We start from the raw sequence: 26,308 nt of genomic DNA, 5'->3' as shown, positions 1-26,308 counted from the left end.
CATTTGTGCCTGTATATTTTCGCCGTTTTTCTTCGTGTTTTGCCCTCCATCGCTGCATTTGTGCTTGTCTCCTTCCTGTTTGCCCGCCTACCTCGCCGCCCCCCGCTCTCCCTCCCCGCTCCCGCTTCCCGCCACCGCCATTAGTCCCGCCCCTTTCTCTTCTGTTCCCTCCCCGCTGCCGCCTCCCAGCTGCTCCGCCCACCCGCGCACTTGGCCTTAAATGGCGACCGTGCGACGCAGGTGAGTGTGACCCACTTGTGGGACACCCCCGCGCCGCACGGCCACCAGCTGCTGCGTGTGCTCCAGTGCCTGCCTCTGCCTCAGCGCCGGCCTCGCTGCCGCCTGATCGCTCCCCTTGGTTTTGACCTACATTTGTGCTTGTTTCTCTGTGTGCCGTATGAGCGTTTGTTAATCTGTTTTTCCTCCGTTTTGACCTGCATTTGTGCCTGTATATTTTCGCCGTTTTTCTTCGTGTTTTGCCCTCCATCGCTGCATTTGTGCTTGTCTCCTTCCTGTTTGCCCGCCTACCTCGCCGCCCCCCGCTCTCCCTCCCCGCTCCCGCTTCCCGCCACCGCCATTAGCCCCGCCCCTTTCTCTTCTGTTCCCTCCCCGCTCCCGCCTCCCAGCTGCTCCGCCCACCCGCGCACTTCGCCTTAAATGGCGACCGTGCGAACGCGCAGCGGTCACGCGCAGCGGGCGCGCCGATTGTGCGCCGAAGGCGCGCCAAAGGTAAGCCCGTCTGCGCCCGTCCGTGACCGGATCGCGACCAGCGCCAGGACCCCTGGCCCACGAGGACCCCGACCGACCCGCCTGACGTACTCCGCCGCCACCCTCAACGATCTCAACACCGGCCGACTCCCAGAATGCCACCAAGCCACTCCACGACGTACCCACGGACCTTTCAGCTGCCACGCCTGCAAATTCACCTGCATCCGGACCTGCCCCACACCAGCACCCGCCAAATCGAACACCAACAGCACCCACCTCAAGTGCATCCTGCTCAACACCCGCTCCGTCCACAGACACGCCATCGAACTCTGGAACCTCCTTGACGCCACAGCCCCTGACGTTGCCTTCCTCACGGAGACCTGGATGAACGCCTCTTCAGCTCCCGACATCGCCATCGCTATCCCAGAGGGCTACAAGATCGTCCGGAGGGACCGCAACGTCAACCAGATGGGAGGAGGCATCGCCATCATCCACAGGAACACCATCCGTCTCACGACCAGCACCGACAACACCCTGACCACCGCCGAACACCTGCATTTCCAGATCCACACCAACCCGAACACCACCCTCAGAGGCACCCTGATCTACCGACCCCCTGGACCACGCACACAATTCAGCGAGGACATCGCCGACTTCGTCAGCCCGCTTGCCCTCCCCTCCTCTGACTACATCCTCCTGGGGGACCTCAACTTCCACCTGGAGAACAACAACGACCGCAACACCAGCACCCTGCTCGACAACCTCGCCAACCTTGGACTCAAGCAGCTGGTGAGCACCCCCACCCACCTCGCCGGACACACACTCGACGCAGTCTTCTCTTCCAGCACAGACATCGACTTCAGCCACGCCACAGAGCTTCAATGGACGGACCACAGCTGCGTCCACTTCACCTTCAAGAGAACGACGACCCACCACCACCAGCAACAGACCGCCCGCAGAACAAGGTCACAGCAGACCAGCTCGCCACCTCCCTGAGCCAGCACCCTCCTGCCAGCTCAGAGGACCCCAGCTAGGCCGCCGACAACCTCACGAAGTGGATCAGCAGCTGCGCGGATGAGCTCGCCCCGCTGAGGACCCCGCCCAGCAGACCCGGCAGCAAGAAAGCCCCATGGTTCACCGACGAACTCAAGAGCTCCAAGAAGAACTGCCGAGCCCTCGAGAAAGTCTGGAGAAGGGAACCTACACCGGACAACAGGACCTCCTTCAAGCTTGCCACCCGGAAGCACCACCAGCTGATCCGCGCCGCCAAGAAAACAGCATTCAAGGAACGGCTGGACAACAACGCACACAACTGCAAGGAACTCTTCAACATCGTGAAAGAGCTTTCCAACCCCAGCGCAGGAAACAACGACATCACCCCATCGCAAGACCTCTGCAACTCACTCGCTTCATACTTCCACAACAAGATCGCGGACATACACAACAGCTTCAACAACCAACCAACGCACACCATGACCGAACAATCACCCCCCACCACCACCCTCCACGCCTGGACCCCGATCAGCACCGAAGACACCATCCGCACGATGAACTCCATCCACTCCGGATCACCGACCGACCCCTGCCCTCACCACGTCTTCAACAAGGCCGACGCTGTCATCGCTCCCCACCTGCGAGACATCATCAACACATCCCTCGACACCGCCACCTTCCCTGAGAGCTGGAAACACGCCGAACTCAGCGCTCTACTCAAGAAACCAACAGCGGACCCCACCAAACTCAAGAACTACCGCCCCATCTCGCTCCTCCCGTTTCCAGCCAAAGTCATCGAGAAGACCGTCAACAAGCAGATGGCCGCCTTCCTCGAGACGAACGGATCCCTCGACCCCTCACAGTCCGGCTTCCGAGTCAATCACAGCACCGAGACCGCCCTCATCGCCGCCACCGATGACATCCCAGCCCTGATGGACAATGGAGAAACAGCGGCCTTCATCCTCCTAGACCTCTCCGCGGCATTCGACACGGTCTGCCACCGCACCCTAGTACAGTGCCTCAGCAACATCGGAATCCAGGACAAGGCGCTGGAATGGATCACCTCCTTCCTCGACGGAAGAACACAGAGAGTCCGCCTACCACCGTACAAGTCAGAGGCCACCGAAGTCATCTGCGGCGTCCCTCAAGGATCCTCTCTGAGCCCCACCCTCTTCAACGTCTACATGAGCCCCCTCGCGGCCATCGTACGCAAACACAACCTCAGCATAATCTCCTACGCCGACGACACCCAGCTGATCCTCTCCCTGACCAACGACCCCGCCTCCGCCAGAGCCAACCTGCACGAAGGGATGAAAGAGGTAGCCGAGTGGATGACGACCAGCCGCCTGAAACTGAACTCAGAGAAGACGGAGGTCCTCATCCTGGGCTCTTCCCCCTCCGCCTGGGACGACTCCTGGTGGCCTCCCGCCCTGGGCACCGCACCCAAACCGACAGACCATGCACGCAACCTGGGCTTCATCCTGGACTCCACCCTCTCCATGACCAGGCAGGTCAACAACGTCTCCTCCGCGTGCTTCAACATCCTACGCATGCTACGGAAGATCTTCCGGTGGATCCCCACCGAGACCAGGAAGACCGTCACCCAGGCCCTCGTCACCAGCCGACTGGACTACGGCAACGCCCTCTACGCCGGTACCACCGCCAAGCTCCAGAAGAGACTCCAGCGGATCCAGAATGCCTCAGCCAGACTCATCCTCGACATCCCACGAACCAGCCACATCACCCGACATCTGAGAGACCTTCACTGGCTCCCCGTCAACAAAAGAATCACCTTCCGCCTCCTCACCCACGCACACAAAGCCCTACACGACCAAGGCCCGCGCTACCTCAACAGCCGGATCAACTTCTACGCTCCCAAACGCCACCTCCGATCAGCCAACCACGCCCTCGCCGCTGTCCCCCGCATCCGAAGAGCGACTACAGGAGGAAGGTCCTTCTCCCACCTGGCCGCCAAGACCTGGAACTCCCTCCCGACCGACCTGCGCCTGACCCAAGACCACCTCTCCTTCAGGAAGAAGCTGAAGACCTGGCTGTTCGAGCTGTCACTACAACGCATACCACTACAACGCATGTCATTACAACGCAGTCATTACAACGCATACCATTACAACACATACCTACACTATCCAATACTTACCCTACTGTTGCACCCCCTGGAGTTAGAATAGGAATTTTTACCCCTACACTAGCCAACACTTACCCTACTGTTGCACCCCCTGGAGTTAGAATAGTAATTTTTACCCCTACACTATCCAACACTTACCATACTGTTGCACCCCCTGGAGTTAGAATAGTAATTTTTACCCCTACACTAGCCAACACTTACCCTACTGCTGCACCCCCTAGAGTTAGAATAGTAATTTTTACCCCTACACTATCCAATACTTACCATACATGCGATGTAATGGTATGCGTTGTAATGGTATGCATTGTAAATGTAGTATGCTTTGTAGTGGAATGCGTTGTAAAGGTAGCTTCAAAGAATTCGTTGTAATGGCATGCGTTGTAATGGAATGCGTTGTAATGGATGTTGAGGTGTAAAAAATGCGTTGTAAAGGTATGCGTTGTAAAAGTATGCATTGTAACAACATACATCCTGATCAATGTATACCTAACGAGGTGCCTACTGCATGCTAGAGGCTGCCCTGCGTTATTCCCCATTCATCGTTGCTCCCTTCCTGACCCTTATCTTGGCGGACAAACTAGCATCTAGTCACCGAGCCCCACACAAAGACATTGTGGCGCCAGGTAGTAACAAGAGAGAGATTGACTGGACTTAGGTAACGCTTTCAATATAGTTTGGAAGCGGCTTAAGAGACTGCATGACTCCCTTGTGTTTTGAGACCTGTGTGGTGACTTCCTGAGTGGTGGCCAAACCTTAGTTGTTTACATCTACTTATTAATTAAACGTGTTACTTTCTCCACCTGCTCCCGAGTACCAAGACTAAGTGGGACCTGGGGATTTTCCATCCGGGGTTATTGGGCAGTCAGGGTGAACTGGAGGGTGGAGGGAGGTTTCGGCAGAGTGTTTTCAAATTTACTTTCGGAGTATCAGTGTACCACATTAGGTTTTTGAGTGCGTATGAGTGCAATAACGTTCTGTACGGACTAGGCTGGTTACAGTGCACCGTCTAGTGGTGCGGAGTGAGAGTGTGTGTGAGACACTGTGTGATCCACTTGTGTTTCATAACCTTGGCCGGCAGTGTGGTTTTCTAAGTTGATTTCATACCAAAAGCGCCTTACAGTTGACACTGGTTTTACCCCCGTGGCCCCAGTCCGCAATGATTCCACCTCGTGCCTCTTTCATCCACCACCATGCCCCCCTTGCCCTTTATTTCTCTCTTCAAGGTTTCTTTCATCCCTTCATTCTCCCTTTGTCACTGCTTTCAGATATTTACCTTTGGTCTTCTTTCTCTCTCTTCTGCCTTTGTCTCTCTTGCTCTGGGTCAATGTCTGAAAATAAAAAATAAACCCTGATGGACCCCACCTATAACCACCTACTCATATTAAGCACTGCCCAGAGGACAGGCAGTACCTGGGTAGCAGAGTCCCAAGGATGAAGGCAACACTGGTGAGCAGGCATATACACTGGCACAACAAGGAGGAAGGGAAGCAGACAGCATCTGTTGAGTTAAGAGAGAAGCAGGTGGCAAGGAGGAGAAGACAGGGTATGTAGGCAGATTATAGGAAACAAAATATCGTGGAACAAAATATCATGTCAAGAAATGGAGGACAAAAATATTCGGAAGGGAAGTATATATGTATATATGTATATCTATACTACTATTATAAAGAGAGAAGTCTGTCCTTTGAGCCAGGTAAACTCGAAAAGTACACCACCAATCTAAACACCCAAGACATCTATGAAAACCTCCGGGCAAGCAGAAGGACACAGGCGATATAAAAATAAAAAATATACGTTATTTAAAACATTTACGAATAAAAATAAAGTAGTCCCTAAAAAGTAGCGCCGGCCACGACGTCTGCGTGATGACATCGGGAGAGCGGGAAGGAGCGGCATTCAAGAGTAACAGGAAGAGCGGAGGACATGAGCGTGGGGAGGAGCTGCGGAGGACAAGCGGAATAGAGCGGCGAGAAGCGGAGGAGCAGTGGCTGCGCTGGGAGGAGCGGCGGATGAGGTAGCGGACAAGCGGTCAGGAGCGGCGAGAAGCAGGGGAGCAGTGGAGCGGTAAACACAGCAGCACGGGGAGGAGCGGCGGATGAGGTAAGTCAAGCAGCCGCGGGTGCGCAGCGAGGGACGGGAGGGGGCCATGAACAGAGAGTGAAAGTTGGGACGTCGGGGGAAACAAACCGTGGGCAGAAGCGGCCGCTCTGCTGCGCCTCTCCTGCTGCGATGCTGCCCCCAGCCCCTTTCTGCCCCGGGCAAGGCCGGGGCGGGCTGCTAGTATATATATATATATATATATATATATATATATATATATATATATATATATATATATATATATATATATATATATATATATATCTTCAGGATACATAGGTATGAAGTTAGGAATAGTAAATCCATACTTACGAATTTGTACTTACCTTCTCGATGTGTTGGTCCTCGATATGTTTCACACAATATTTTAGTTTATGATATTCTGTCAGTGTTCCGAAAGCAGGCAAGGAAGCAGCAATGGCTGCAGGAAGGGACGCAGGCAGTGTAAGAGGAGCAGCAGTGACGTCAAAGTAGACATCCACAGAACACACTCAGTCTCCACTCCTGGTGAATGGTGAAGCCAAATCAAGGCACTTATGTCAAAAGTATGACGATTCCACGGGTACGAAGACAATATGAAAAGAACACAAGCTAGTGTGAAAAAGGCTTTACAACCCAATCAACCGATGGTAGAACCCAACTGGGTCCAACTTCTGTGAAGGGAGAGAGAACTACAAGAAAGGTTGATACACTTTTACAATTCAAACGAATACCATTGGGGAATTAAAAATGCCGCATGGATAAATATTCAAAGTCTCTGAAATATGGTCCAGCTCATCCTGGTTTTTAGGGACCAAGATGAGAACCGATGATGAAGCATGGTACTACTATTGTGATTGAGGGTCTACCAAAGAAATAAGGAAACTTCCTTTTTTCTTATTCATCATTAGCAAGGCTTCTTTTGGGGAGTGATTGTGTACATTAGGCACAGGATACCTTTTTGTGGTTGCTGATGTGTGAAAGACAACGAGCTATCACTAGTAGTGCATTTTAGAGCTGAATTTGAAAGAGCATCTCTGTAGAGAGGCAGGAAATGATGCTCATATCTAAACAAGTACTGGCAAAGCCAACGGGTTTGGCTTTAATGTGCAAATACAAGTAAAAATCACATGTGCATGCTTGCGCTTGCATGTGTTAGCACATTAAAGACCAATCTTCCGGCTTTGCCAATTCATAGAGTGGGGACTGTACTTTCAAACGAGGGATAGTTGAAGTTGGTAGGTTATAATACCGATTTTAACGAGGTGCAATGTTGTAACTATCTAGGTTAGCTATAGAGCGTGGAATGCTGTGTTAGTGCATTCTACATCTTGTATGTGACAAATTGTGAAGTTTGCAAACAGAGTGATAAACGTTTCAAGACTGGTGTACTGGCATCTTCTGGCCACATTACTGATCCAGGGTCACCGTGGCACACTGTATGTATGGACTTTATTGGTCCAATGAACTGTTTAAAAGAGAACTTACGGTTTGGAATTGTCTTTGTTGATGTTCACACAAGATGGTTGGTGATCAAATTTACTAAAGACATTACAACTGCAACAACCGTTAAAGCTATGAGAAATATTTGGAGAGATGAAGGCATACCTTCAGTATTGTTAACTGACAATGGTACCCAATTAACTTCTCTAGAAATGAAGAACTTTTTGTCAACTTGTGGCATTAGACACAGTCGTACTTCCCTATACAATCCACAAGGAAATGGAATTGTGGAAAGGGCTAACCGTATGATCAAAGGGGTGATCCAAATGGCTATCTCCAGTGGTGAAGAAGTAGACTCAATGGTATCAGAGATGGTATGCGCATATCGCTCAAGTGTGCATAATGTTACTAAGAGAACGCCATCTGAGATGATGCGTGGGAGACCACCTAACACGAAGTTAGTCCCCACTTGGATTAAAGACATTATTACAAGAGAAGTAATTCCTACCAGCACTACCCAAGGCATGCAACGTGGAAGTGTGAACCACAAAAAACAGTCTAGTAAGAGAATTTGTTCAGGAGACTTAGTAAAGATACGTTCAGGTAGACCAGAGTCTTCTTTTAGGAAATATTTGGGTCCTTTTAGAGTTAAATTTACCTTGCCATATTGTGTGGTTCTGGATAATGGCGATAAATGGAATTAGAAAAGGGTAGCTTTATACCAGAAAGGTGGTGTAAATACAGATGTTGTACTTGAGAACGATAGTGGTGGAAATACAATTTTGCCTATGTCTGACAATGGCCTCATTTACAATTCTCAGGAAAATTCTGTTTCTCAAAGAATTGTTCAGGGAGGAGGTGATGCTCCTGCTTCAGATTCTGAGGTACACCAACCTACTCGGGAGGTAAGACATCATAGAAATCGTTGTCCAACAGAATATCTGAAGGATTATACATGCAAATAATTCATTTTTGCTCTTTTCATTTAACGTTTCGTTCTTTATCAAAGCTATGTATGTTAATGAGTTATTCAGTGTCCTATTGTTAAGGAAAAACCTGGTTCATGCTAATTCTACTTTAATTGATTTTGTTGTTTAACTTCATTTTTTTTTTTTAAATTGTATAATATTTTTTGCTTCACATCTTTTTGTTTATTTAAGGAAAGAAGATATGTTGTAACTATCTAGGTTAGCTGTAGAGCGTGGAATGCTGTGTTAGTGCATTCTACGTTCCTAGAAGGTTTGGAGGTTCTGTGTGGTGGCAGTTACTGACGGACCAGCCAGAGGGACAGCCACACATTTCTACTCGGTGTTATCTTCAGAATAAAATACCTGATACTCATTCAAGCAACTTCTGTCTGTGGAGTCTTATTACTTACCACATGCAACACACCAGAAGCCCAAAACAATCCACACCAAACACAAGCCATAAACTGCACAACTGTATTAATGAAATGTGTGGGTTTAAAGGGGCCCTCCATTGTAGAAAAAAAATACCTTGCGTTACCCAATCCTGCATCATTAACAATCGACAGCAATAGGCATTCTAGAATGTTCGTTTGTTTGATGATGTCACCTGGGGGTTTGAGATCTATTGTGACATCATTCACCAGATGTTCCCTCTATGAGATGGAAGCTTCCACCTGCCTGAGCAGTTCTCACCTGAGGGGTCCACCCGCCCATCACATAGAGCTTGTTATTGAGGGCCACCACAGCATGGCAGGCTAGCGCGATGGGCAGCGGGGCGACGCCCCTCCACTTGTCTTGTTCCACGGAGTACTTTTCCACGCAGTTTGTAATGACAAAGCGGTTTTTCATCTTCATTTGTCCTCCAATTAGATAAAGGTCATTATTGACAGAGCCCAGGGCATACAGCTCTCGAAATTCAGCTGAGGACAGCTTTTCCCAGACATAGTGCCCTCGCTGGTGGTACCTGCAAGACAAATTCATCGAAAGATCAACCGTGGGCACACAGGGCCGCACTCAATATTATACATACAAAATAATTGTAACATTTCTATCCTGGATACATATCATCAGCAGACAAAATGTACTAGTTTGTACAATATAAAGGTATCAACGTTATTGAACGCTGTGCGTGAGTAGCCGAGCGGACAATGCCTGACTCTACCATGTCTGCATGATCGAAGTGAATTAAAAAACAGTAAGGGAACTACGAGGCTGTGCATAATGGGGGCGGGGTGTGTAAGTGTGGGGGGGGGGGGGGGGTAAAAGGCGTGGCAAAAAAACAAAATATTAGGAATGTACATATAAAATACCACAGCTTAAATGTAAAATAAATGCAGGTTAAGTTCATCAGTGGATAATGCGCTTTCTTACTTTATGAAACCCCATAATAGATAATGCACTGCAAAGATCTGTGTCTGTAACCAGAGAGTCAGGAACTGGATCCTGATTGGAACAGTGGAGAATAGTTAGGGCCCCTGGGGCCTGTGTTGCGCCCCTTTAAAAAGATCACACTTCACAGCTCAGCTGGTAACTTCTTTCCAACATCACTCAAAAAAGAATACATCTGTGTCAGTATCATCAGAAAATGTCAAGTGATTTGATACCCGAACTCCCTTCACATTTGCAGATCCACCAGGGTCTGTAATACAGAGAGTGCCCCGGGGGCGCAATGAGCATTTGTGCCTACTTCGTGCACCCCCAGGGCACTTTGGTATTGCAGAAGGGTCTACAGACGCTTATGAAACCCCTTGTGTAATCTAAAATAGATTAACCTAAAGCGCCAGCGCTATCTGCAGGGGGTGTTCCCTCATTTGCATGGGAGCGTGCCCCATGCACAATAAGGAATCCCTTAGCCTCTGCGCCTGCGCCGTATTACAGACGCGGGCGCAGAGGGAAATACGCTGTCGGGAGGCGCACTGACAGTGTGCCCCTTCAGAGCAGCCCTCTGCAGGGGATAAAGGGGGTCCCATGGACCCCCCAGACATCCCCTTGCAGGCGGGTGCAGTCATAGACTGCACCCACCTGCAAGGGGATCTCTAATCCCCCTTCAAAGTGCAGGCGGGTTGCCCCCTGCACAGTTAAACACGGAGCGGCTGCTTCAAAGCCGCTCTGTATTTCCCTTGAATGCACTGCCCCCAGGGCAGCACGAGTTTGCGGCCCCAGTTGTGCACATTTAAATTTCTTTCAGTCAGTGGCCGCCTTGGCAGGAAGGCTTGTTTAGCATTCTGCCCGCCTTCGGTTGGACACCGCAGGAGTCTCCGTGCCTTACACTGCAGCTGAAGCATTTCAACTCCCAGAATCAACCGTCCTGGGATGGTTATCTTTTCACAGAAAGAAGGGGAACGTTTTTCCTTAAATTAAAAAGGTACGTAGTGCTCCTCTAATCCCGCCCACTTCAACCACTGGCATGCATGCACGCTTTGTGTGTGTTTGTGCCCAGGACTACCACTTTCAAAATGCTGCCATGCCCCCCACGCAGCCCGCGAGCCCAGATGTGCAAGTCCGGCATCAGTATTCTGCAGGCATCAACCTGTACAGGTTAGGTAGCGGAGGGCCGGTCACGGGAAGGTGGGCCAGTGGAAGCGGCACCATTATCAAGGGGAGGAGCTTTCACAGCGTAGATCAAGATTCAACGGCGCAAGAGGTGTCATTTGAGAGAATGAATGACCATGAAACTTCAAAAGAAGGAAGTCATGTTAAGCATCTAGAAGGAAAACTATCTTTGCATTTTAACCTTTTTCTTTTATTCAGATTTTAACAGCCTGATTCATCATAGACCCGTTTTGCGAGTCTATAATAGCGATTCATAAAGAATCGCTATTACAGACTCGCAAAACGGGATTCATGTAGGAATCGCAAAAAGATTTGCGATTCCTACACAATCCTTATTTGCGATTAGCAAATTGCTAATCGCAAATAAGGAATAACTCCCCATTCATTCCTATGGGCCAAAAGGCCCATAGGAATGAATGGGGAGTATTCCTTATTTGCGATTAGCAATTAGCTAATCGCAAATAAGATAGCGATTTAAAGGGTGCCAGGGGTGTCCAAAGGACATGTGTGTGTGCAACATGCAACTTAGAAAAATGCTTTTAAAAGCATTTTTCTAAGTTTTCGCTATTTACCACGAGGTTTGACCTCGCGGTAAATAGCGGGCCGAAATTGCGAATTCGCAATTTTTTAATGGATGATAAATTGCATTTAAGGAATCTCTAATAGAGATCCCTTAAATGTAATTCCTCGCAAAATTGCGACATCGCTATTACCGATTTTTGCATTTGGGATGATGAATCCCAAATGCAAAAATAGAGCTCGCAAAGGGCCAGATTCTCAGAATCTTGCCCTTTGCGAGCCGATTTCGGCTTGATGAATCAGGCTGTATGTATCTTATTTTAACCTTTTCTAACTTGCATTTTCTTCCGCTTTGTAAAGGATTTTAATTAATAATACAATAAAGTTGCATCTAGAAGGAAAACAGCCGAACCAGAGGAAATTAAGCAGAAAGTCGGGACTTGGAGGGCCATCTGCTTCACTAGTGGGGTCACTTTTATTTTGGTGCCCGAGCCTATTTTCTGCTACAGTCCAACCCCATAAAGGCGCACCCATTGCACTGGGCACGGCAGTCACATACTCCTATGCCACCTGCTGTTACTTTAATGGCACTCAGTGTGGGTGCAAACTCTCCATGCAGAGGAGCGATGGGTCACTGAGGGGACCCCCCCTTATTATTCCAATGCTGCAGCATTGAGGCCAGTGCGTCGTGCAACAAGTGAGCTGCATTTCCAATGACAGGGCAGGAGGGGTGAGGGAGCGAGGCAACAAATGCCCCCACAGCCAGTGGCGGCTGGTACCAACGGGGGCGGATGCACACGCAAATAAAATATAAAAAAATTAAACCCACTTAGTGAACACGTCATCCACTCCAGATCTCGGATCTATTCTTTCTCAACTGCAATGCGGGTACCAGCAAACTCCCTTGACCAATCCTGGTGCTGCTCATATGCTGTTAACAAGCATGAGAGCAGTACTCTTATTGGAGGGAGCAGCCTCTCTCAGCGCTCCCCAGTGCACGGGAGACCTGCACTTGCTCTCAATCCAGCTGTCTAACACAGCTGGAATGAGAGGGTTAAAGTGCGCATGTCTGGCTGGCCGTCGCAAGACCTCTGCCGACACCTACTACCTACTGCCACTCAGCAGGCCCCACCCCATCCTGACACTCGATTCAGGGCGGGATAATGAAAAATAAAATTGTAATAAATTGCCCTTTTATTTTTCATCTCTGGGGCTTTGGAGAGTATTTAAGTGGGGTGACGCTCCACCGCTTTTACGGAGGAGCCGCCCCTGTCCACATCCCAAGTAGGCCCTAATCAGACACGGAGGCAAAGGAACAGAGAAAGACAGGACAGGGAGAGAGGGACATTGGATTGTAAAATAACATAAAATGTGTATTTGTACTGCGCACGTTCACACAGAAGGGCATCTTGGCGCTGAATAACAGATGTTTATTGTGACCCATCTCAATAGTTAGAATTTTTTTATCTAAAAAGGATATAAGTAACCCTGGGCTAAGTACTTCGCTACGCCCACGGAGTGGGCGTAGTGGTGCCTACTTTGCCCTTTGCGAAGTAGGCATAGCAGGCAACACTACACCACTGCGCCGCCCGCGCATGCGCATTTCAAGCGAGAAATGCGCATGCGCAGGCGGCCGGGCATGCGCCTTAGTATCCAAGACGGCGGCGCGATTACGAGAGGGAGCCCCAGGGGACGCAGCATACAAGGTAAGTGGTTTTTATTCATTTTTAAAAGGTAATTTAAGTATTTAGGGAGGGCGGGAGGGAGGCGGGTGGCGTGTAGTGGGGCTACGTGAAGTGCGTAGGTGGGCGTAGTTTCTCGCCCACTTCACAAAGTTTCGCGTAGCCCCACTACGCCTACTACACCCAGGGTTAGATAAAAGGTTGAGTGGACCTGCCAGAATTTAAACCTGTGACCATGAGGTCAAACAGAGGCCTCTATAGCATTAGTCCAATTGTATTGTATTGTATATTGGATTTATATAGCGCTTATCACCCAGGGGTCTCTAAGCGCTTGCCTTGGGAACCCGTCCTGGCTTTTCCCTGTGAGATAGCCCCTACAGGGCACCCCCAAGGTGAAAGCCAGGCATCCCGTCGCGGGGGGCCGTTGTGGAAATTAAGCAAGCTTAATGCCCAGAGTTGCAGAGTGTGAACCCATGATTAGGTCAGGCACCGAAGCGAGAATTATCAAGTCCGTGGACATTTGAGCTCAAGACCCTGCCGCGTCGGGAATTGAACCCTGGTCCCTGGTCTGACCTCTGCTTCAGGGTCTGCCTGCTCTAACCAGTGAGCCACACTTCTCCACCAAGCGACCAGACCCAGCAAGAGGCAGAGAAGAATGATAGAGGTTACAGTGGCATTATAGAAAGAAAGTGGAAGCTGGAGGGGAAGGGGTGAGACATGGGAGAGAAGAAAATGTGAGGAAAAGTTGAGACTGGACATAAGGAGGACGGGACATAGAGTGTTAGAAATGGGGGTCTCTAGTTGGCAAGGGCTTGCACTTTTTTCCAAGTAGGGACCCTTCTTCCTGGTCAGGATAAGGAAGTTACACACCTAAAATAACCCCTGCTCACCCCCTTGGTAGCTTGCCATGAGCAGTCAGGCTTATCTTAGAGGCAGTGTGTAAAGCATTTGCACATAACCAACAGTAATACAGTGTATGCACTACAAAGGACACCACAACAGTTTAGAAAAATATCCAATATTTTTATATACTTAAGACAAGACCAAAAACGATAAAAATCCACAATACAGCACTTAGCAATCTTCAGTTATCAAAATAACCTTGAAAAACAGTTCCTTAAAGTCGATAGCTTCCTCTGGGGCTATCACAGCATCGTGAACAACAAAATCCAAACAGTTCTGGCTGACTGTGGCGTCGCGGGCCAGCTATGGTGTCGGGAAGACCCGCAAAACATTACCTTTAGAAATGCAGGGTGACGCAACCTCTTGTTGAGCTTCCGAAAGCACAGCGTAACTGGTGTCAGTTCTTGAGGTCGGAGCAGGAGTGGTTGGGCCCTTGAAGTCACATGCGTTGTAGATCGAACTCCTCGCAGTTGAAGTCAAGAGCGCTGGCGTCAGCAGGCGTCGGGTGCTGCAGTGCAGAGTGCAGTGGTTCGGCGTGAGGTGCCCTCAGGTCACGGTGCGAGCAGCGGCTCGGTAGCGGCATCAGATGGCGGCATCGGTGAGACCAGGGTCGTGGTGCGAAGGGGTGCGGTGCTCGTCGCAGTGCTGGCAGGTCACGGTGCAAGCAGCGTCGTCGTCATTGCTGAAATGCTGTTGTCGGCTGACGAACTGGAATCGATGGCGCCGGCGTCGGTAGGTCAAGGCTGTGGTGCGGGATGAGGGTGGTGTGTCGTGTAATTTCACGAGTGGTGCCCTCGAACCACGGTGCAAGCAGCGGCGTCGCTTTCGGCATGGACCGTCGTCGTGAGGGATACCAAGGCGTCATTGTGAAGTGAGGCGATGGGAGTGCAGTGCCGACAGGTCGCGGTGCGAGCAGTGGCTCGGTGGCGGCATCAGCAGGCATCGTCGGTGAGTCCAGGGTCACGGTGCGGCGTTGTGACGGTTCCCTCTGCAATGCCTTCAGGACAGAGAGTCGGCAGCAGCATCGTAGACAACATTAGGTTGCTTTTTCTTCTGTTGCAGCACAAAACACACAGTCTCCGGTGTTGAGGGCAGAAGAACTTGAAGTCTTTGCTGTTCCTGAGACTTTTTGAACAGGGGGCAAGATTTACTTCAAGCCCTTGGAGAAACTCACAAAAATAGATTGCAGAAAGGTCAGTCCAGTCCTTTCACTGCCCAAGACAGAAGCAGCCACTACAAGCCAACACAGCAAAGCACACAGCAAAGTGGTAGTTCCTCCACACAGCTTCTCAAGCTCTTCTTCTTGGCAGTCTTCTTGGTCCAAAAGAGTTCTAAAGTTCAGGGGTTTAGGCCCCACTTTTTATAGCCCAAAATCCTTTTTCCTCTCAGGCAAAGAGTGTTTGTGCCCAGCCAGAACATGTTCTGCCCTCTCTGGTGTGGCTTCCTGGCAGGAGGTGGAGACAGCATTGTCAGAGGCAGTCCAGGCCCATTCGGGTGAAAGGAAATCTCCTCCCTCTACTCTAAATGCAGCCCAGGTCTATTTAGCACTTTCCTGACCCACCTAGACTATCTGGAGCCAGTGCTCTTCCCCACCCCCTATCATCCAAAACCCAGACAGTCAATCCAGATCCCAAGCAGAGGCCTACTGGTTGGCTGAGCAAGGAAATACCTACTTTCTAAAAGTGGTATTTTCAAACACAGAATGTAAAAATCACCTTCACTAAAAGATGCATCTTTAGATTCTGACCCAAATCTGTGACTGGTGGTGAGTGTCTGAAAACTTTCAGCACTCCGTCCATCACCTCCTTGTGTTTGCTTCGTTCGCCCTAAGTTGGCAGGGTATGCCCAGTCGTGGGTCCCTTGCTCACTTTGCCACTCGATCAAAGCTAACCTGGCTGATGAGGGCTGTTAGCTGAAACCATTACCAGGATGCTTGTTTCCGGTCCAGGGAAGACATGGCTTGGCAGTTCGGGTTGAACTGTTCCCATGAGGCACAGGATCCAGACTGATTTGCATATAGCTGTGTCTGAACTGGGGCGGCGAAGTGAGCTAAAGAACGATGATGGATTCAACCCAGAACTGTGACTGAGGGTGAGTGTCTGAAACGTTTCCTCCCTCTGTCCATCATCTCCTTGTGTTTTCTTTAGATTCGGAGTTCAGGCATACTAAACTTTATTTTTCTACCTAGTTCCCAGGGCCAGTTATGTTTATAAGATGTTATAAACAAACTCCCCATCTGTCCTATGGAAACAGGTAGCCTTGCAATAGTGAATAAGGAAATTGGCAGTAATTCACTATCAGGACATGCCACACACACCAGGGCATTTCCTTCCTTTCTCATACACTGCGCCCTGCCCACAGGGGTACCTTGAGCCTAACTTAGGGGTCACTGACATGTAAAAGAGGGAAGGTTAGGGCCTGGCAAGTGGGTACACTTGCCAAGCTGACCTTGCAGTCCCAGACTGCACACAAGCTCTGCAATGGCAGCCCAGAGTTACATTTACGGGCGGGCCCAGAATGCTCCCAGGATGCTTGTTTCCGGTCAAGGGAGGACCTGGCTTAGCATTTGGGGCTGGTCTGTTCCCACAAGGAACAGGGTCAAGACTGATTTGCATATGGCTGGGTCCAAACTGGGGTGGTGTGGTGAGCAAAAGAATGATGGATTTAACCCCGATCCTTGTGACTGGGGATGAATGTTTGCATTGTCCAACATTCCGTCCATCAATTGTTTCCTATGCATATGTCGCCCTAGGTAGGAAGGGTATGCCCAGACTTGGGTCCCGTGCTCACTACACCACTGGATTCAAGCTACCCTGGCTGATGAAGGGTGATGCCCTGAAACTGGTCCCAGGATGCTTGTTTTCAGTCCAGGGAGGGCCTGGCTTGGCAGTTCGGGCTGGACTGCTCCCACAAGGAACAGAGTCAAGACTGGGGTGGTGTGGTGAGCTAAAGAATGATGGATTTAACCCAGATCCTTGTGACTGGGGGTGAATGTTTGTATTGTCCAGCATTCTGTCCATCAATTGTTTCTTTTGCATATATCGCCCTAAGTGGGAAGGGTATGCCCAGATGTTTGTCGCGTGCTTACTACACCACTGGATTCAAGCTAGCCTGGCTGATGAAGGGTGATGCCCTGAAATCGGTGCCAGGATGTTTGCTTCCGGTACAGGGTGGACCTGGCTTGGCAGTTCGGGCTGGACTGTTCCTACAAGGAACAGGGTTAAGGCTGATTTGCATATGGCTGGGTCCAAACTGGGGTGGTGTGGTGACTTAAAGAACGATGGATTTAACCCAGATCCTTGTGACTGGGGTTGAAAATTTGCATTGTCCAGCATTTCGTCCATCAATTGTTTCTTTTGCATGTGTTTGTGTGTAAGGCACAATCCAGGCCTGCAGCCCAATAACAGTATTTGATTTACAGGCCCTGGCACACTCAGTGCACTTTACTAGGGACTGACAGGTAAATCAAATATGCCAATCATGGAAACACAGATCCATAACATAGTTTAAAACAGGAGTACTTGCCCTTTACCACTGATCAGCAGTGAGAAAAGTGTGCAGAGACACTAAGCCAGCAAAAACAGAGTCAAAACCGGGAGGTCAGAAAGTAAAATCTCAGGGGAAACATGCCAAAAGATGCCTAGTCTAACATGGAGCATCAGAGGAAGAGGACAAGTGAAATACAGGGGTCAAACCAGAGGCTACATCGTCAGAGGACAAAGAGAAAGAGAAAAGAGACACATGTTGAGCACAGAGGGGTAGATTTACAAGGTCTGACGCATCTCTGCAAATCAGCAGGGATGCGTCAGAAAACTTGCGACACGCAAAACTACCCATGCGCCACCACTGATGCGCCTATTACAATGCGGCGCGCCATGGCGCACGGATGGGCAGATGCGTGTTGCATCCCTTGGCGTAAGGGCAGCGCATTGCTGGAGTCGTGTCGCAAGCGCGACGCGGCTCTAGTAACGCTCAGGGGCTCCCTATGCCTAACATGCTGCGTCACTCCTTATGCCTGCTTCAAGCAGGCGCAGGGTTTTGACGCAGCATGTCCGTAAAAGTGACTCAGTGAAATCTTGTATATTTCACTGCGTCACTTTTACGAGGCGTTCCTGCGCCGGAACGCCCCCCTGCGCCGGAACGCCCACATGAAACCTGATGCAGTTTTCATGTGGCGCAGGGATTTACAACGTGACACATCTCCCTAGATTCGTCACGCTGTAAATAATGCGCAACGTGGCGCATGGTTTATGCCGCCGCTGCGTCACAGAAGTGACGCAATGGAGGCGTAAATGTGTCGCAAGGGGCTAGTAAATCTGCCCCAGAGTTGATAAGGAGAATGGGAGAAATTGCACTGCACTTATGTCCTTTGGTAAAAGTGAGTTTATAATCGGACAAAGGATCATGTGTATTTTTATGTAAAAAGCCTGCGACCTGCAAGCTGGGGAACCGGGTTCGAGACTCGGCAACAATGCTCAACGTCCTGTTATTCTGGGCAAATCACTTAATCTCCCTGTGCCTAAAAAACAACATGAATATGTCCGTCAGTAACACAACTGGTGCTAATGTAAAGCTACCTTCGGGTCGAGTTCCCGCTAGAATAAAATCAAAACTAAAAACAAAATGTATATAAAAAATTCTGCACAATAGTACATTTATTCTATTACGAAATAACCTACATAGCCGAGCACATACAATCCCGGCCATAATCCTCTTAAAGTGCACTTTTTTTGCTTTGCTTTTTATGTATAAGGCGTAAATTCATATTCTTTCCTCGTTTAAGCACTGTAATAACAGATGTTACTATTAGTCATTTTTGATGGTACTCATTTTACTGTCCTTTGATCTTCAGTCCCTTAAATGTTTTCAGTTAATCCCGCCCTTAGCCCCACCCAACCTCCAAAGCTTATTTGGGTGGGCAACTGGACTTATTTTTCCCATTTAAGGCACCATGCAATGGAGAACACATTGTAGCAATGGCCCTTGTGACCAGCTTTATTGCATCCAGTGTCATCTTAAGGATTTTGGGTCCCCTGGCAAAAAAATATTTTTGGGGCCCCCTTTTGGAATACCTGTGAATTTTATGACATTTTAATGCAAATTCGAGCCCTATGTTGGCAACAATATTGAATTATACGTTTAAGTTAATGATGCAAAAATACAAAAAAGTTCACTTTTGCAGGGACGTTCTGGAAGATGGCGGCCCTGGGCAACTGCCCACTTTGCTCATGTCTTAAAGCATATCTGATGCATGGTGTTTCCCTCAATGCTCTGATTTTGCCCACATGATTTTTTTACCTGGACAGGTGTGCATTTGCAAACAATCCAGGACTGAACATAACTTGCACAAAACTCGTGCTTTAAAAACTTTGGGGCCTTATCAGGCTTGGTGGTATGCTGTTTGCTATAATCACAGGTTAGATACGACTTTTGTCTACCCCTTGGCTTTAGCTGCCAAGCGAAAAGAATTGTGGAGTCCAGTTACACTATTTTTTGATTTAAGTGCTCAGAGTTCTCTGCCTTTGTCCCCGTTACAACAAGAAGTTCCTAAACCTCCATGAATTCCTGTATTTTGTTAAACATATTAATATTATTTTCGCTTTTCTTGTAATTACAATGTATATTTAGTATATATTTTATTACCTTATATCATACCAGATGCCAATTTTGCTTATATTTATTCTCAATTTTTGATGTTTCTTTTTGTAGCTTATATTAATATCTTTAATTATCTTGATGTATACTTTTGCTTGTTATTTTCTTTGTCTTACTTTGTAAGCTTATCTCATATTCTTTCAATAACATTTTTCTGAACTTAAAAAAAAACAAAAAAAACGTTGGGGCTTATTTATGATCCCATGCGTCACTTTTGCGCTGCCGGTGTGCACCAGCGGCATAAAAAATGTGCCATGTTGCATCATATTTACAAAGTGACGCATCTAGGTAGATACGTCACTTTGTAAACCCCTGCGCCACATTATACCTGCGTCAGGTATAATGTGTGCTGGGTGAGCGTTCTGATGCAAGTAAGCCTCGTAGAAGTGACGCAGCGAAATCTATGAGATTTCCCTGCGCCACTTCTAGGATGCAAATGTGTCAATATCTTACGCCTGCCTCACAGCAGGTGTAAGACTGACGCAGGCACATTTGAAATAGTACTTTCTCATGTAAAATGACCCATTGCTGGAGTAGATTCACTTTTGTGACACACTCAGAAATACTGACGTATCTGTAACTCCTCATACAGTACATATGACACATCATTGGTGTCACAAGGAGGGCGCAATGAAAAGTGGCGCATCGCTGTTTTCATGCAGCGATGCATCACTTTTCATAAATGAGGCCCTTTATGCGGGACTGAGAATGAGGCTCTGAGAGTTTGGGGCAATCGCAGTAATGCTGGGAATCGCTCTTTGTGTTACCACACTTGGGCCCAGATTTACAAACAGTTTGCGCTGTGTTTGCGCCACAAAAGTGCTGAAACCAGCTCAAAATGGCTTTGTTTGCTATTTACTCTGCCTAAACATAATGCATAGCTGCGCAAAGCTCTGCTTTGTGTTAATTAGCGTCAAGGGGGGCGTTCCAGGACACACCCCTATTTACTAACAACAGTAGACAGGGTTTTGCATAAAAAACTAACGCCACTTGAAAGCAGGTGTTAAAAGAAGAAATGCTTCCATTTCACCTTTCTTTTCCGACTTTCTGACTTTGATTGTGTACTGCACTGTACAGCAGACATTCAAAGCAGGAACGTTTCTAAAAGTTGTTTAGGCATAGTATTTTGCACTGAAATGTAACCCTTCAAGTACCAAACCTATGGTAGACTCATGCACACACCCTAGCATTATTGCACAAAGGTGTGTGGGTGGCTCTCGGCAGCAAAATTCTGCACAGGCGCTAGGGGGGGTGGAGGAGTGCCATATCTCTGTAGACACGGCGCTCTCCTGCTCTCTCTGTGTCACACAAGGCATGGCTTGGCAGTTCGGGCTGGACTGTTCCCTTGAGGCACAGGGTCAGACTGATTTGCATATGGCCATGTCTGAACTGTGGTGGTGTGGAGTGCAAAAAAACGATGGATTTAGGCCCATATCTCTGTACTGGGGTGAATGTATGACATTGTTCTGCATTCTGTCCATCAACTGTGGTTTTTACACAATGCAACATGGCATTATTGGCTGCTGCGCAGTATTTGGTTTGCAAAAACAACAGGTGATGGACCGAATGAGGATCAATGTCACACATTCAACCCAGTCAAAAGATCTGGGTCCTAATCCATCGTTTTTTTGCACTCCACACCACCCTGGGTTAGACAATGGCGATCTGCAAATCAGCTCTGACCCTGTGCCCCATGGGAACAGTCCAGTCCGAACTACAAAAGCCATGTCCTTCTCAGAACGGAATCAAGCATCCGAGGACCGGACCGGTTTCGAGGTAACACCTCTCATCAGCCCGGCTAGCTTGACTCCAGTGGTGTGGAGTGCCTGGGACCCACGTCTGGGCATCCCCAGTACACTTATAGCGAGTTTGCATAAACAACAGGTGATGGACCGAATGAGGATCAATGTCACACATTCAACCCAGTCAAAAGATCTGGGTCCTAATCCATCGTTTTTTGCACTCCACACCACCCTGGGTTAGACAATGGCGATATGCAAATCAGCTCTGACCCTGTGCCCCATGGGAACAGTCCAGTCCGAACTACAAAAGCCATGTCCTTCCCAGAACGGAATCAAGCATCCGAGGACCGGACCGGTTTCGAGGTAACACCTCTCATCAGCCCGGCTAGCTTGACTCCAGTGGTGTGGAGTGCCTGGGACCCACGTCTGGGCATCCCCAGTACACTCATAGCGAGTTTGCAAAAACAACAGGTGATGGACCGAATGAGGATCAATGTCACACATTCAACCCAGTCAAAAGATCTGGGTCCTAATCCATCGTTTTTTTGCACTCCACACCACCCTGGGTTAGACAATGGCGATATGCAAATCAGCTCTGACCCTGTGCCCCATGGGAACAGTCCAGTCCGAACTACAAAAGCCATGTCCTTCCCAGAACGGAATCAAGCATCCGAGGACCGGACCGGTTTCGAGGTAACACCTCTCATCAGCCCGGCTAGCTTGACTCCAGTGGTGTGGAGTGCCTGGGACCCACGTCTGGGCATCCCCAGTACACTTATAGTGAGTTTGCAAAAACAACAGGTGATGGACCGAATGAGGATCAATGTCACACATTCAACCCAGTCAAAAGATCTGGGTCCTAATCCATCGTTTTTTTGCACTCCACACCACCCTGGGTTAGACAATGGCGATATGCAAATCAGCTCTGACCCTGTGCCCCATGGGAACAGTCCAGTCCGAACTACAAAAGCCATGTCCTTCCCAGAACGGAATCAAGCATCCGAGGACCGGACCGGTTTCGAGGTAACACCTCTCATCAGCCCGGCTAGCTTGACTCCAGTGGTGTGGAGTGCCTGGGACCCACGTCTGGGCATCCCCAGTACACTTATAGCGAGTTTGCAAAAACAACAGGTGATGGACCGAATGAGGATCAATGTCACACATTCAACCCAGTCAAAAGATCTGGGTCCTAATCCATCGTTTTTTTGCACTCCACACCACCCTGGGTTAGACAATGGCGATATGCAAATCAGCTCTGACCCTGTGCCCCATGGGAACAGTCCAGTCCGAACTACAAAAGCCATGTTCTTCCCAGAACGGAATCAAGCATCCGAGGACCGGACCGGTTTCGAGGTAACACCTCTCATCAGCCCGGCTAGCTTGACTCCAGTGGTGTGGAGTGCCTGGGACCCACGTCTGGGCATCCCCAGTACACTTATAGCGAGTTTGCAAAAACAACAGGTGATGGACCGAATGAGGATCAATGTCACACATTCAACCCAGTCAAAAGATCTGGGTCCTAATCCATCGTTTTTTTGCACTCCCCACCACCCTGGGTTAGACAATGGCGATATGCAAATCAGCTCTGACCCTGTGCCCCATGGGAACAGTCCAGTCCGAACTACAAAAGCCATGTCCTTCCCAGAACGGAATCAAGCATCCGAGGACCGGACCGGTTTCGAGGTAACACCTCTCATCAGCCCGGCTAGCTTGACTCCAGTGGTGTGGAGTGCCTGGGACCCACGTCTGGGCATCCCCAGTACACTTATAGCGAGTTTGCAAAAACAACAGGTGATGGACCGAATGAGGATCAATGTCACACATTCAACCCAGTCAAAAGATCTGGGTCCTAATCCATCGTTTTTTTGCACTCCACACCACCCTGGGTTAGACAATGGCGATATGCAAATCAGCTCTGACCCTGTGCCCCATGGGAACAGTCCAGTCCGAACTACAAAAGCCATGTCCTTCCCAGAACGGAATCAAGCATCCGAGGACCGGACCGGTTTCGAGGTAACACCTCTCATCAGCCCGGCTAGCTTGACTCCAGTGGTGTGGAGTGCCTGGGACCATCGTCTGGGCATCCCCAGTACACTTATAGCGAGTTTGCAAAAACAACAGGTGATGGACCGAATGAGGATCAATGTCACACATTCAACCCAGTCAAAAGATCTGGGTCCTAATCCATCGTTTTTTTGCACTGCACACCACCCTGGGTTAGACAATGGCGATATGCAAATCAGCTCTGACCCTGTGCCCCATGGGAACAGTCCAGTCCGAACTACAAAAGCCATGTCCTTCCCAGAACGGAATCAAGCATCCGAGGACCGGACCGGTTTCGAGGTAACACCTCTCATCAGCCCGGCTAGCTTGACTCCAGTGGTGTGGAGTGCCTGGGACCCACGTCTGGGCATCCCCAGTACACTTATAGCGAGTTTGCAAAAACAACAGGTGATGGACCGAATGAGGATCAATGTCACACATTCAACCCAGTCAAAAGATCTGGGTCCTAATCCATCGTTTTTTTGCACTCCACACCACCCTGGGTTAGACAATGGCGATATGCAAATCAGCTCCGGTCCTCGGATGCTTGATTCCGGTCTGGGAAAGATATGGCTGTTGTAGTTCGGACTGGACTGTTCCCATGGGGCACAGGGTCAGAGCTGATTTGCATAAAGCCATTATCTGACCCAGGGTGGTGTGGAGTGCAAAAAACGATGGATTTAGGCCCAGATCCTTGTACTGGGGTGAATGTAAGACATTGATCTACATTCTGTCCATCAAATTGTTTTTTGTAATTTTCTCGCGCAGTATTTGGTGACCAGATTTAGAAAGGCTTTGCGTCAAGTATCGTGCAAATTTATGTGCATGGCGCTCAACAGCCTGATTGTGCAGTGGTGCTGGGGAGAGGGGAGGAGAGTGTCATATCTCGGTAGATACAGCACTTTCCTCCCCTCTCCCTGTCGCAAAACAGCGCGGCAACTTTGGGCGCTTCACTGCTTTGTTTGACAGGTACCTAAACCTGGGCCATGGTCTCTGTGGCATCTCTGCACATTTATAATGACATTCATTTGCACAGGTTTAGCACCTGCTTCTGGCTGGTGCTAACAGGTTCTTTTCTACCCTGGTTCAGTATGGTTTTGCCACATTACACAACATCACAAACATGCAAAATTTAGTATTTGAAGCGATATGACGTCTTTCCCTTCATTTGAAGGATAACAGCTCTTTATTCATGAGCAGAAAAGATCACAGGGAGAAGAGTAACTCGATTACACGTACCTTACAAAAAACCCACATTTCAGTACAATCTTCCTTTAATTGAAAAATAATTGCGATGCATCGGGGATGAAGAACGTGGTAAAAACACAAATTTAGAGAAAGCAATAATTATAAGAGCCAGCTCCCTCCTCTGCAGCCTCCTCCTCAAATACCAGAAAACCACTTTCAGGCGAGAAAATTGCTAACCAGTCTCATTAACTGTACATGGAGGATGATGTGAGACCGCGATATTTTTTAATTACAAAAATAATAATTGTGCTTTAGACCTCGCCTTCCATAGAAATGAGTTGAAAAAATAAACTGGGAATGCAACACCTGGATAACATCCTGGGCCTGCAGCTCGCAATCAAATTTCAAGTTCTTTTAAGTAAAAAAAGCCTTATCAGTCCCTGAGGATCTCACCTCCCAAGTTTCTTCTTTTTTAAAGGGGAGGGGGCCCATTCCTCCCTCTATGAGCCTTATTAGTCCCTTGGGACCCCATCCCCACGTAATTTTTTGTAAAGGGAGGGTCATGTGGCCTTGCTCTCCGAGCCTCATTAGGCCTTGGGTACCTCATCCCCTAGGGCCAATTTTTTTAAGGGGTGGGGGTCCCCTGCACAGCCTCCTCCCCAAACCTTTAAAAGGCCCATGGGAACACTATTCCCCAGGCCGCGCATCCCCTCTTCCCGAACCTTTCAAAAGCCCTTGGCACCCCATTCCCCAGAACCAAATTTATTTTAAAGGGGAGGCAGGGCCGCATGCCCTCCCCCCCCAGCCTCATTAGGCCTTTGGGACTCCATCCCCGGGGCCCTATGTATTTTCAAAGCAAGTGGGGCCAAGTGCACCCCTCTCAGAGCCTTATTAGTTCTTAATACCCCATCTCCCAGGACCTCTTTTTTAAAGGGGACGGGGGCCACTGGGCCATTATAGGTCCCAGAAGGGACACCCTTGAGTCCAAAACATACATAACAGGAGAGTGGGGCCTCTTGACCAATTCCATGAGTCTATTTAGACCCTGGGGCCCCGCCCTCAGGGTGCAGCGGGAGCCGGCATTGATCCCTCCGACAAGGAGCAGCTACTAATGCTTCCCCCACCCCTTTATTAAAGATATCGGCCCTGGGGAATGGGGTCCTCGGGCCATCCGGAGGCTCAGGAAGGTCGGACTGCGCCCTTCTCCCCGAGCGTTTTCCTGCTCCAGGGACCCTATCCCCTGGGGTCCACATTATTAATGGTAGGTGACCCGGTGCCCAACCAGGGCACCCACCATACACTTGTTGGGGGCTGCAGGGGAAGCCCTAGGGCCCACACAGCCCTGGCTGGCTCTCCCCTCCCGAGCCTTTCAACAGCCCTGGGCACCCCATTCCCCAGACCAAATTTCTTTTAATGGGGAGGCGGGCCGATTGACCCCCTCCCACAGCCTCATTAGGCCTTTGGGACTCCATCCCCCGGGGCCCTATGTATTTTCAAAGGGAGTGGGGGCAATTGCACCCCTCAGGGTGCAACGTGAGCTGACATTGATCCCTCCCACAAGGAGCAGCTACTAATGCTGCCCCCTCCCCTTTATTAAAGATATCGGCCCCAGGGAATGGAGTCCTCGGGCCATCTGGAGACTCGGGAGATGAGACTGCGCCCTTCTCCATGACCCTTTTTCTGCCC

The 26,308-nt window shown here is 49.2% G+C and overlaps 1 protein-coding gene across 2 annotated transcripts in view; it reads right to left on the bottom strand.

Moving 5' to 3' along the window:
* KBTBD12 (kelch repeat and BTB domain containing 12) overlaps positions 1-26,308 on the bottom strand; it is a 573,283-nt gene that overhangs the window by 511,949 nt on the left and 35,026 nt on the right. For both annotated transcript variants that reach the window (XM_086939286.1, XM_086939285.1), the window contains exon 3: positions 9,031-9,301. In XM_086939286.1, the coding sequence (XP_086795412.1) occupies positions 9,031-9,301 (271 nt within the window). The remainder of the gene's footprint in view (positions 1-9,030; positions 9,302-26,308) is intronic.

Source organism: Lissotriton vulgaris, chromosome 9, assembly GCF_964263255.1.
Source record: "Lissotriton vulgaris chromosome 9, aLisVul1.2, whole genome shotgun sequence".
NCBI classification, from domain to species: Eukaryota; Metazoa; Chordata; class Amphibia; order Caudata; family Salamandridae; genus Lissotriton; species Lissotriton vulgaris.
This window is presented reverse-complemented; position numbering and strand designations above follow the sequence as displayed.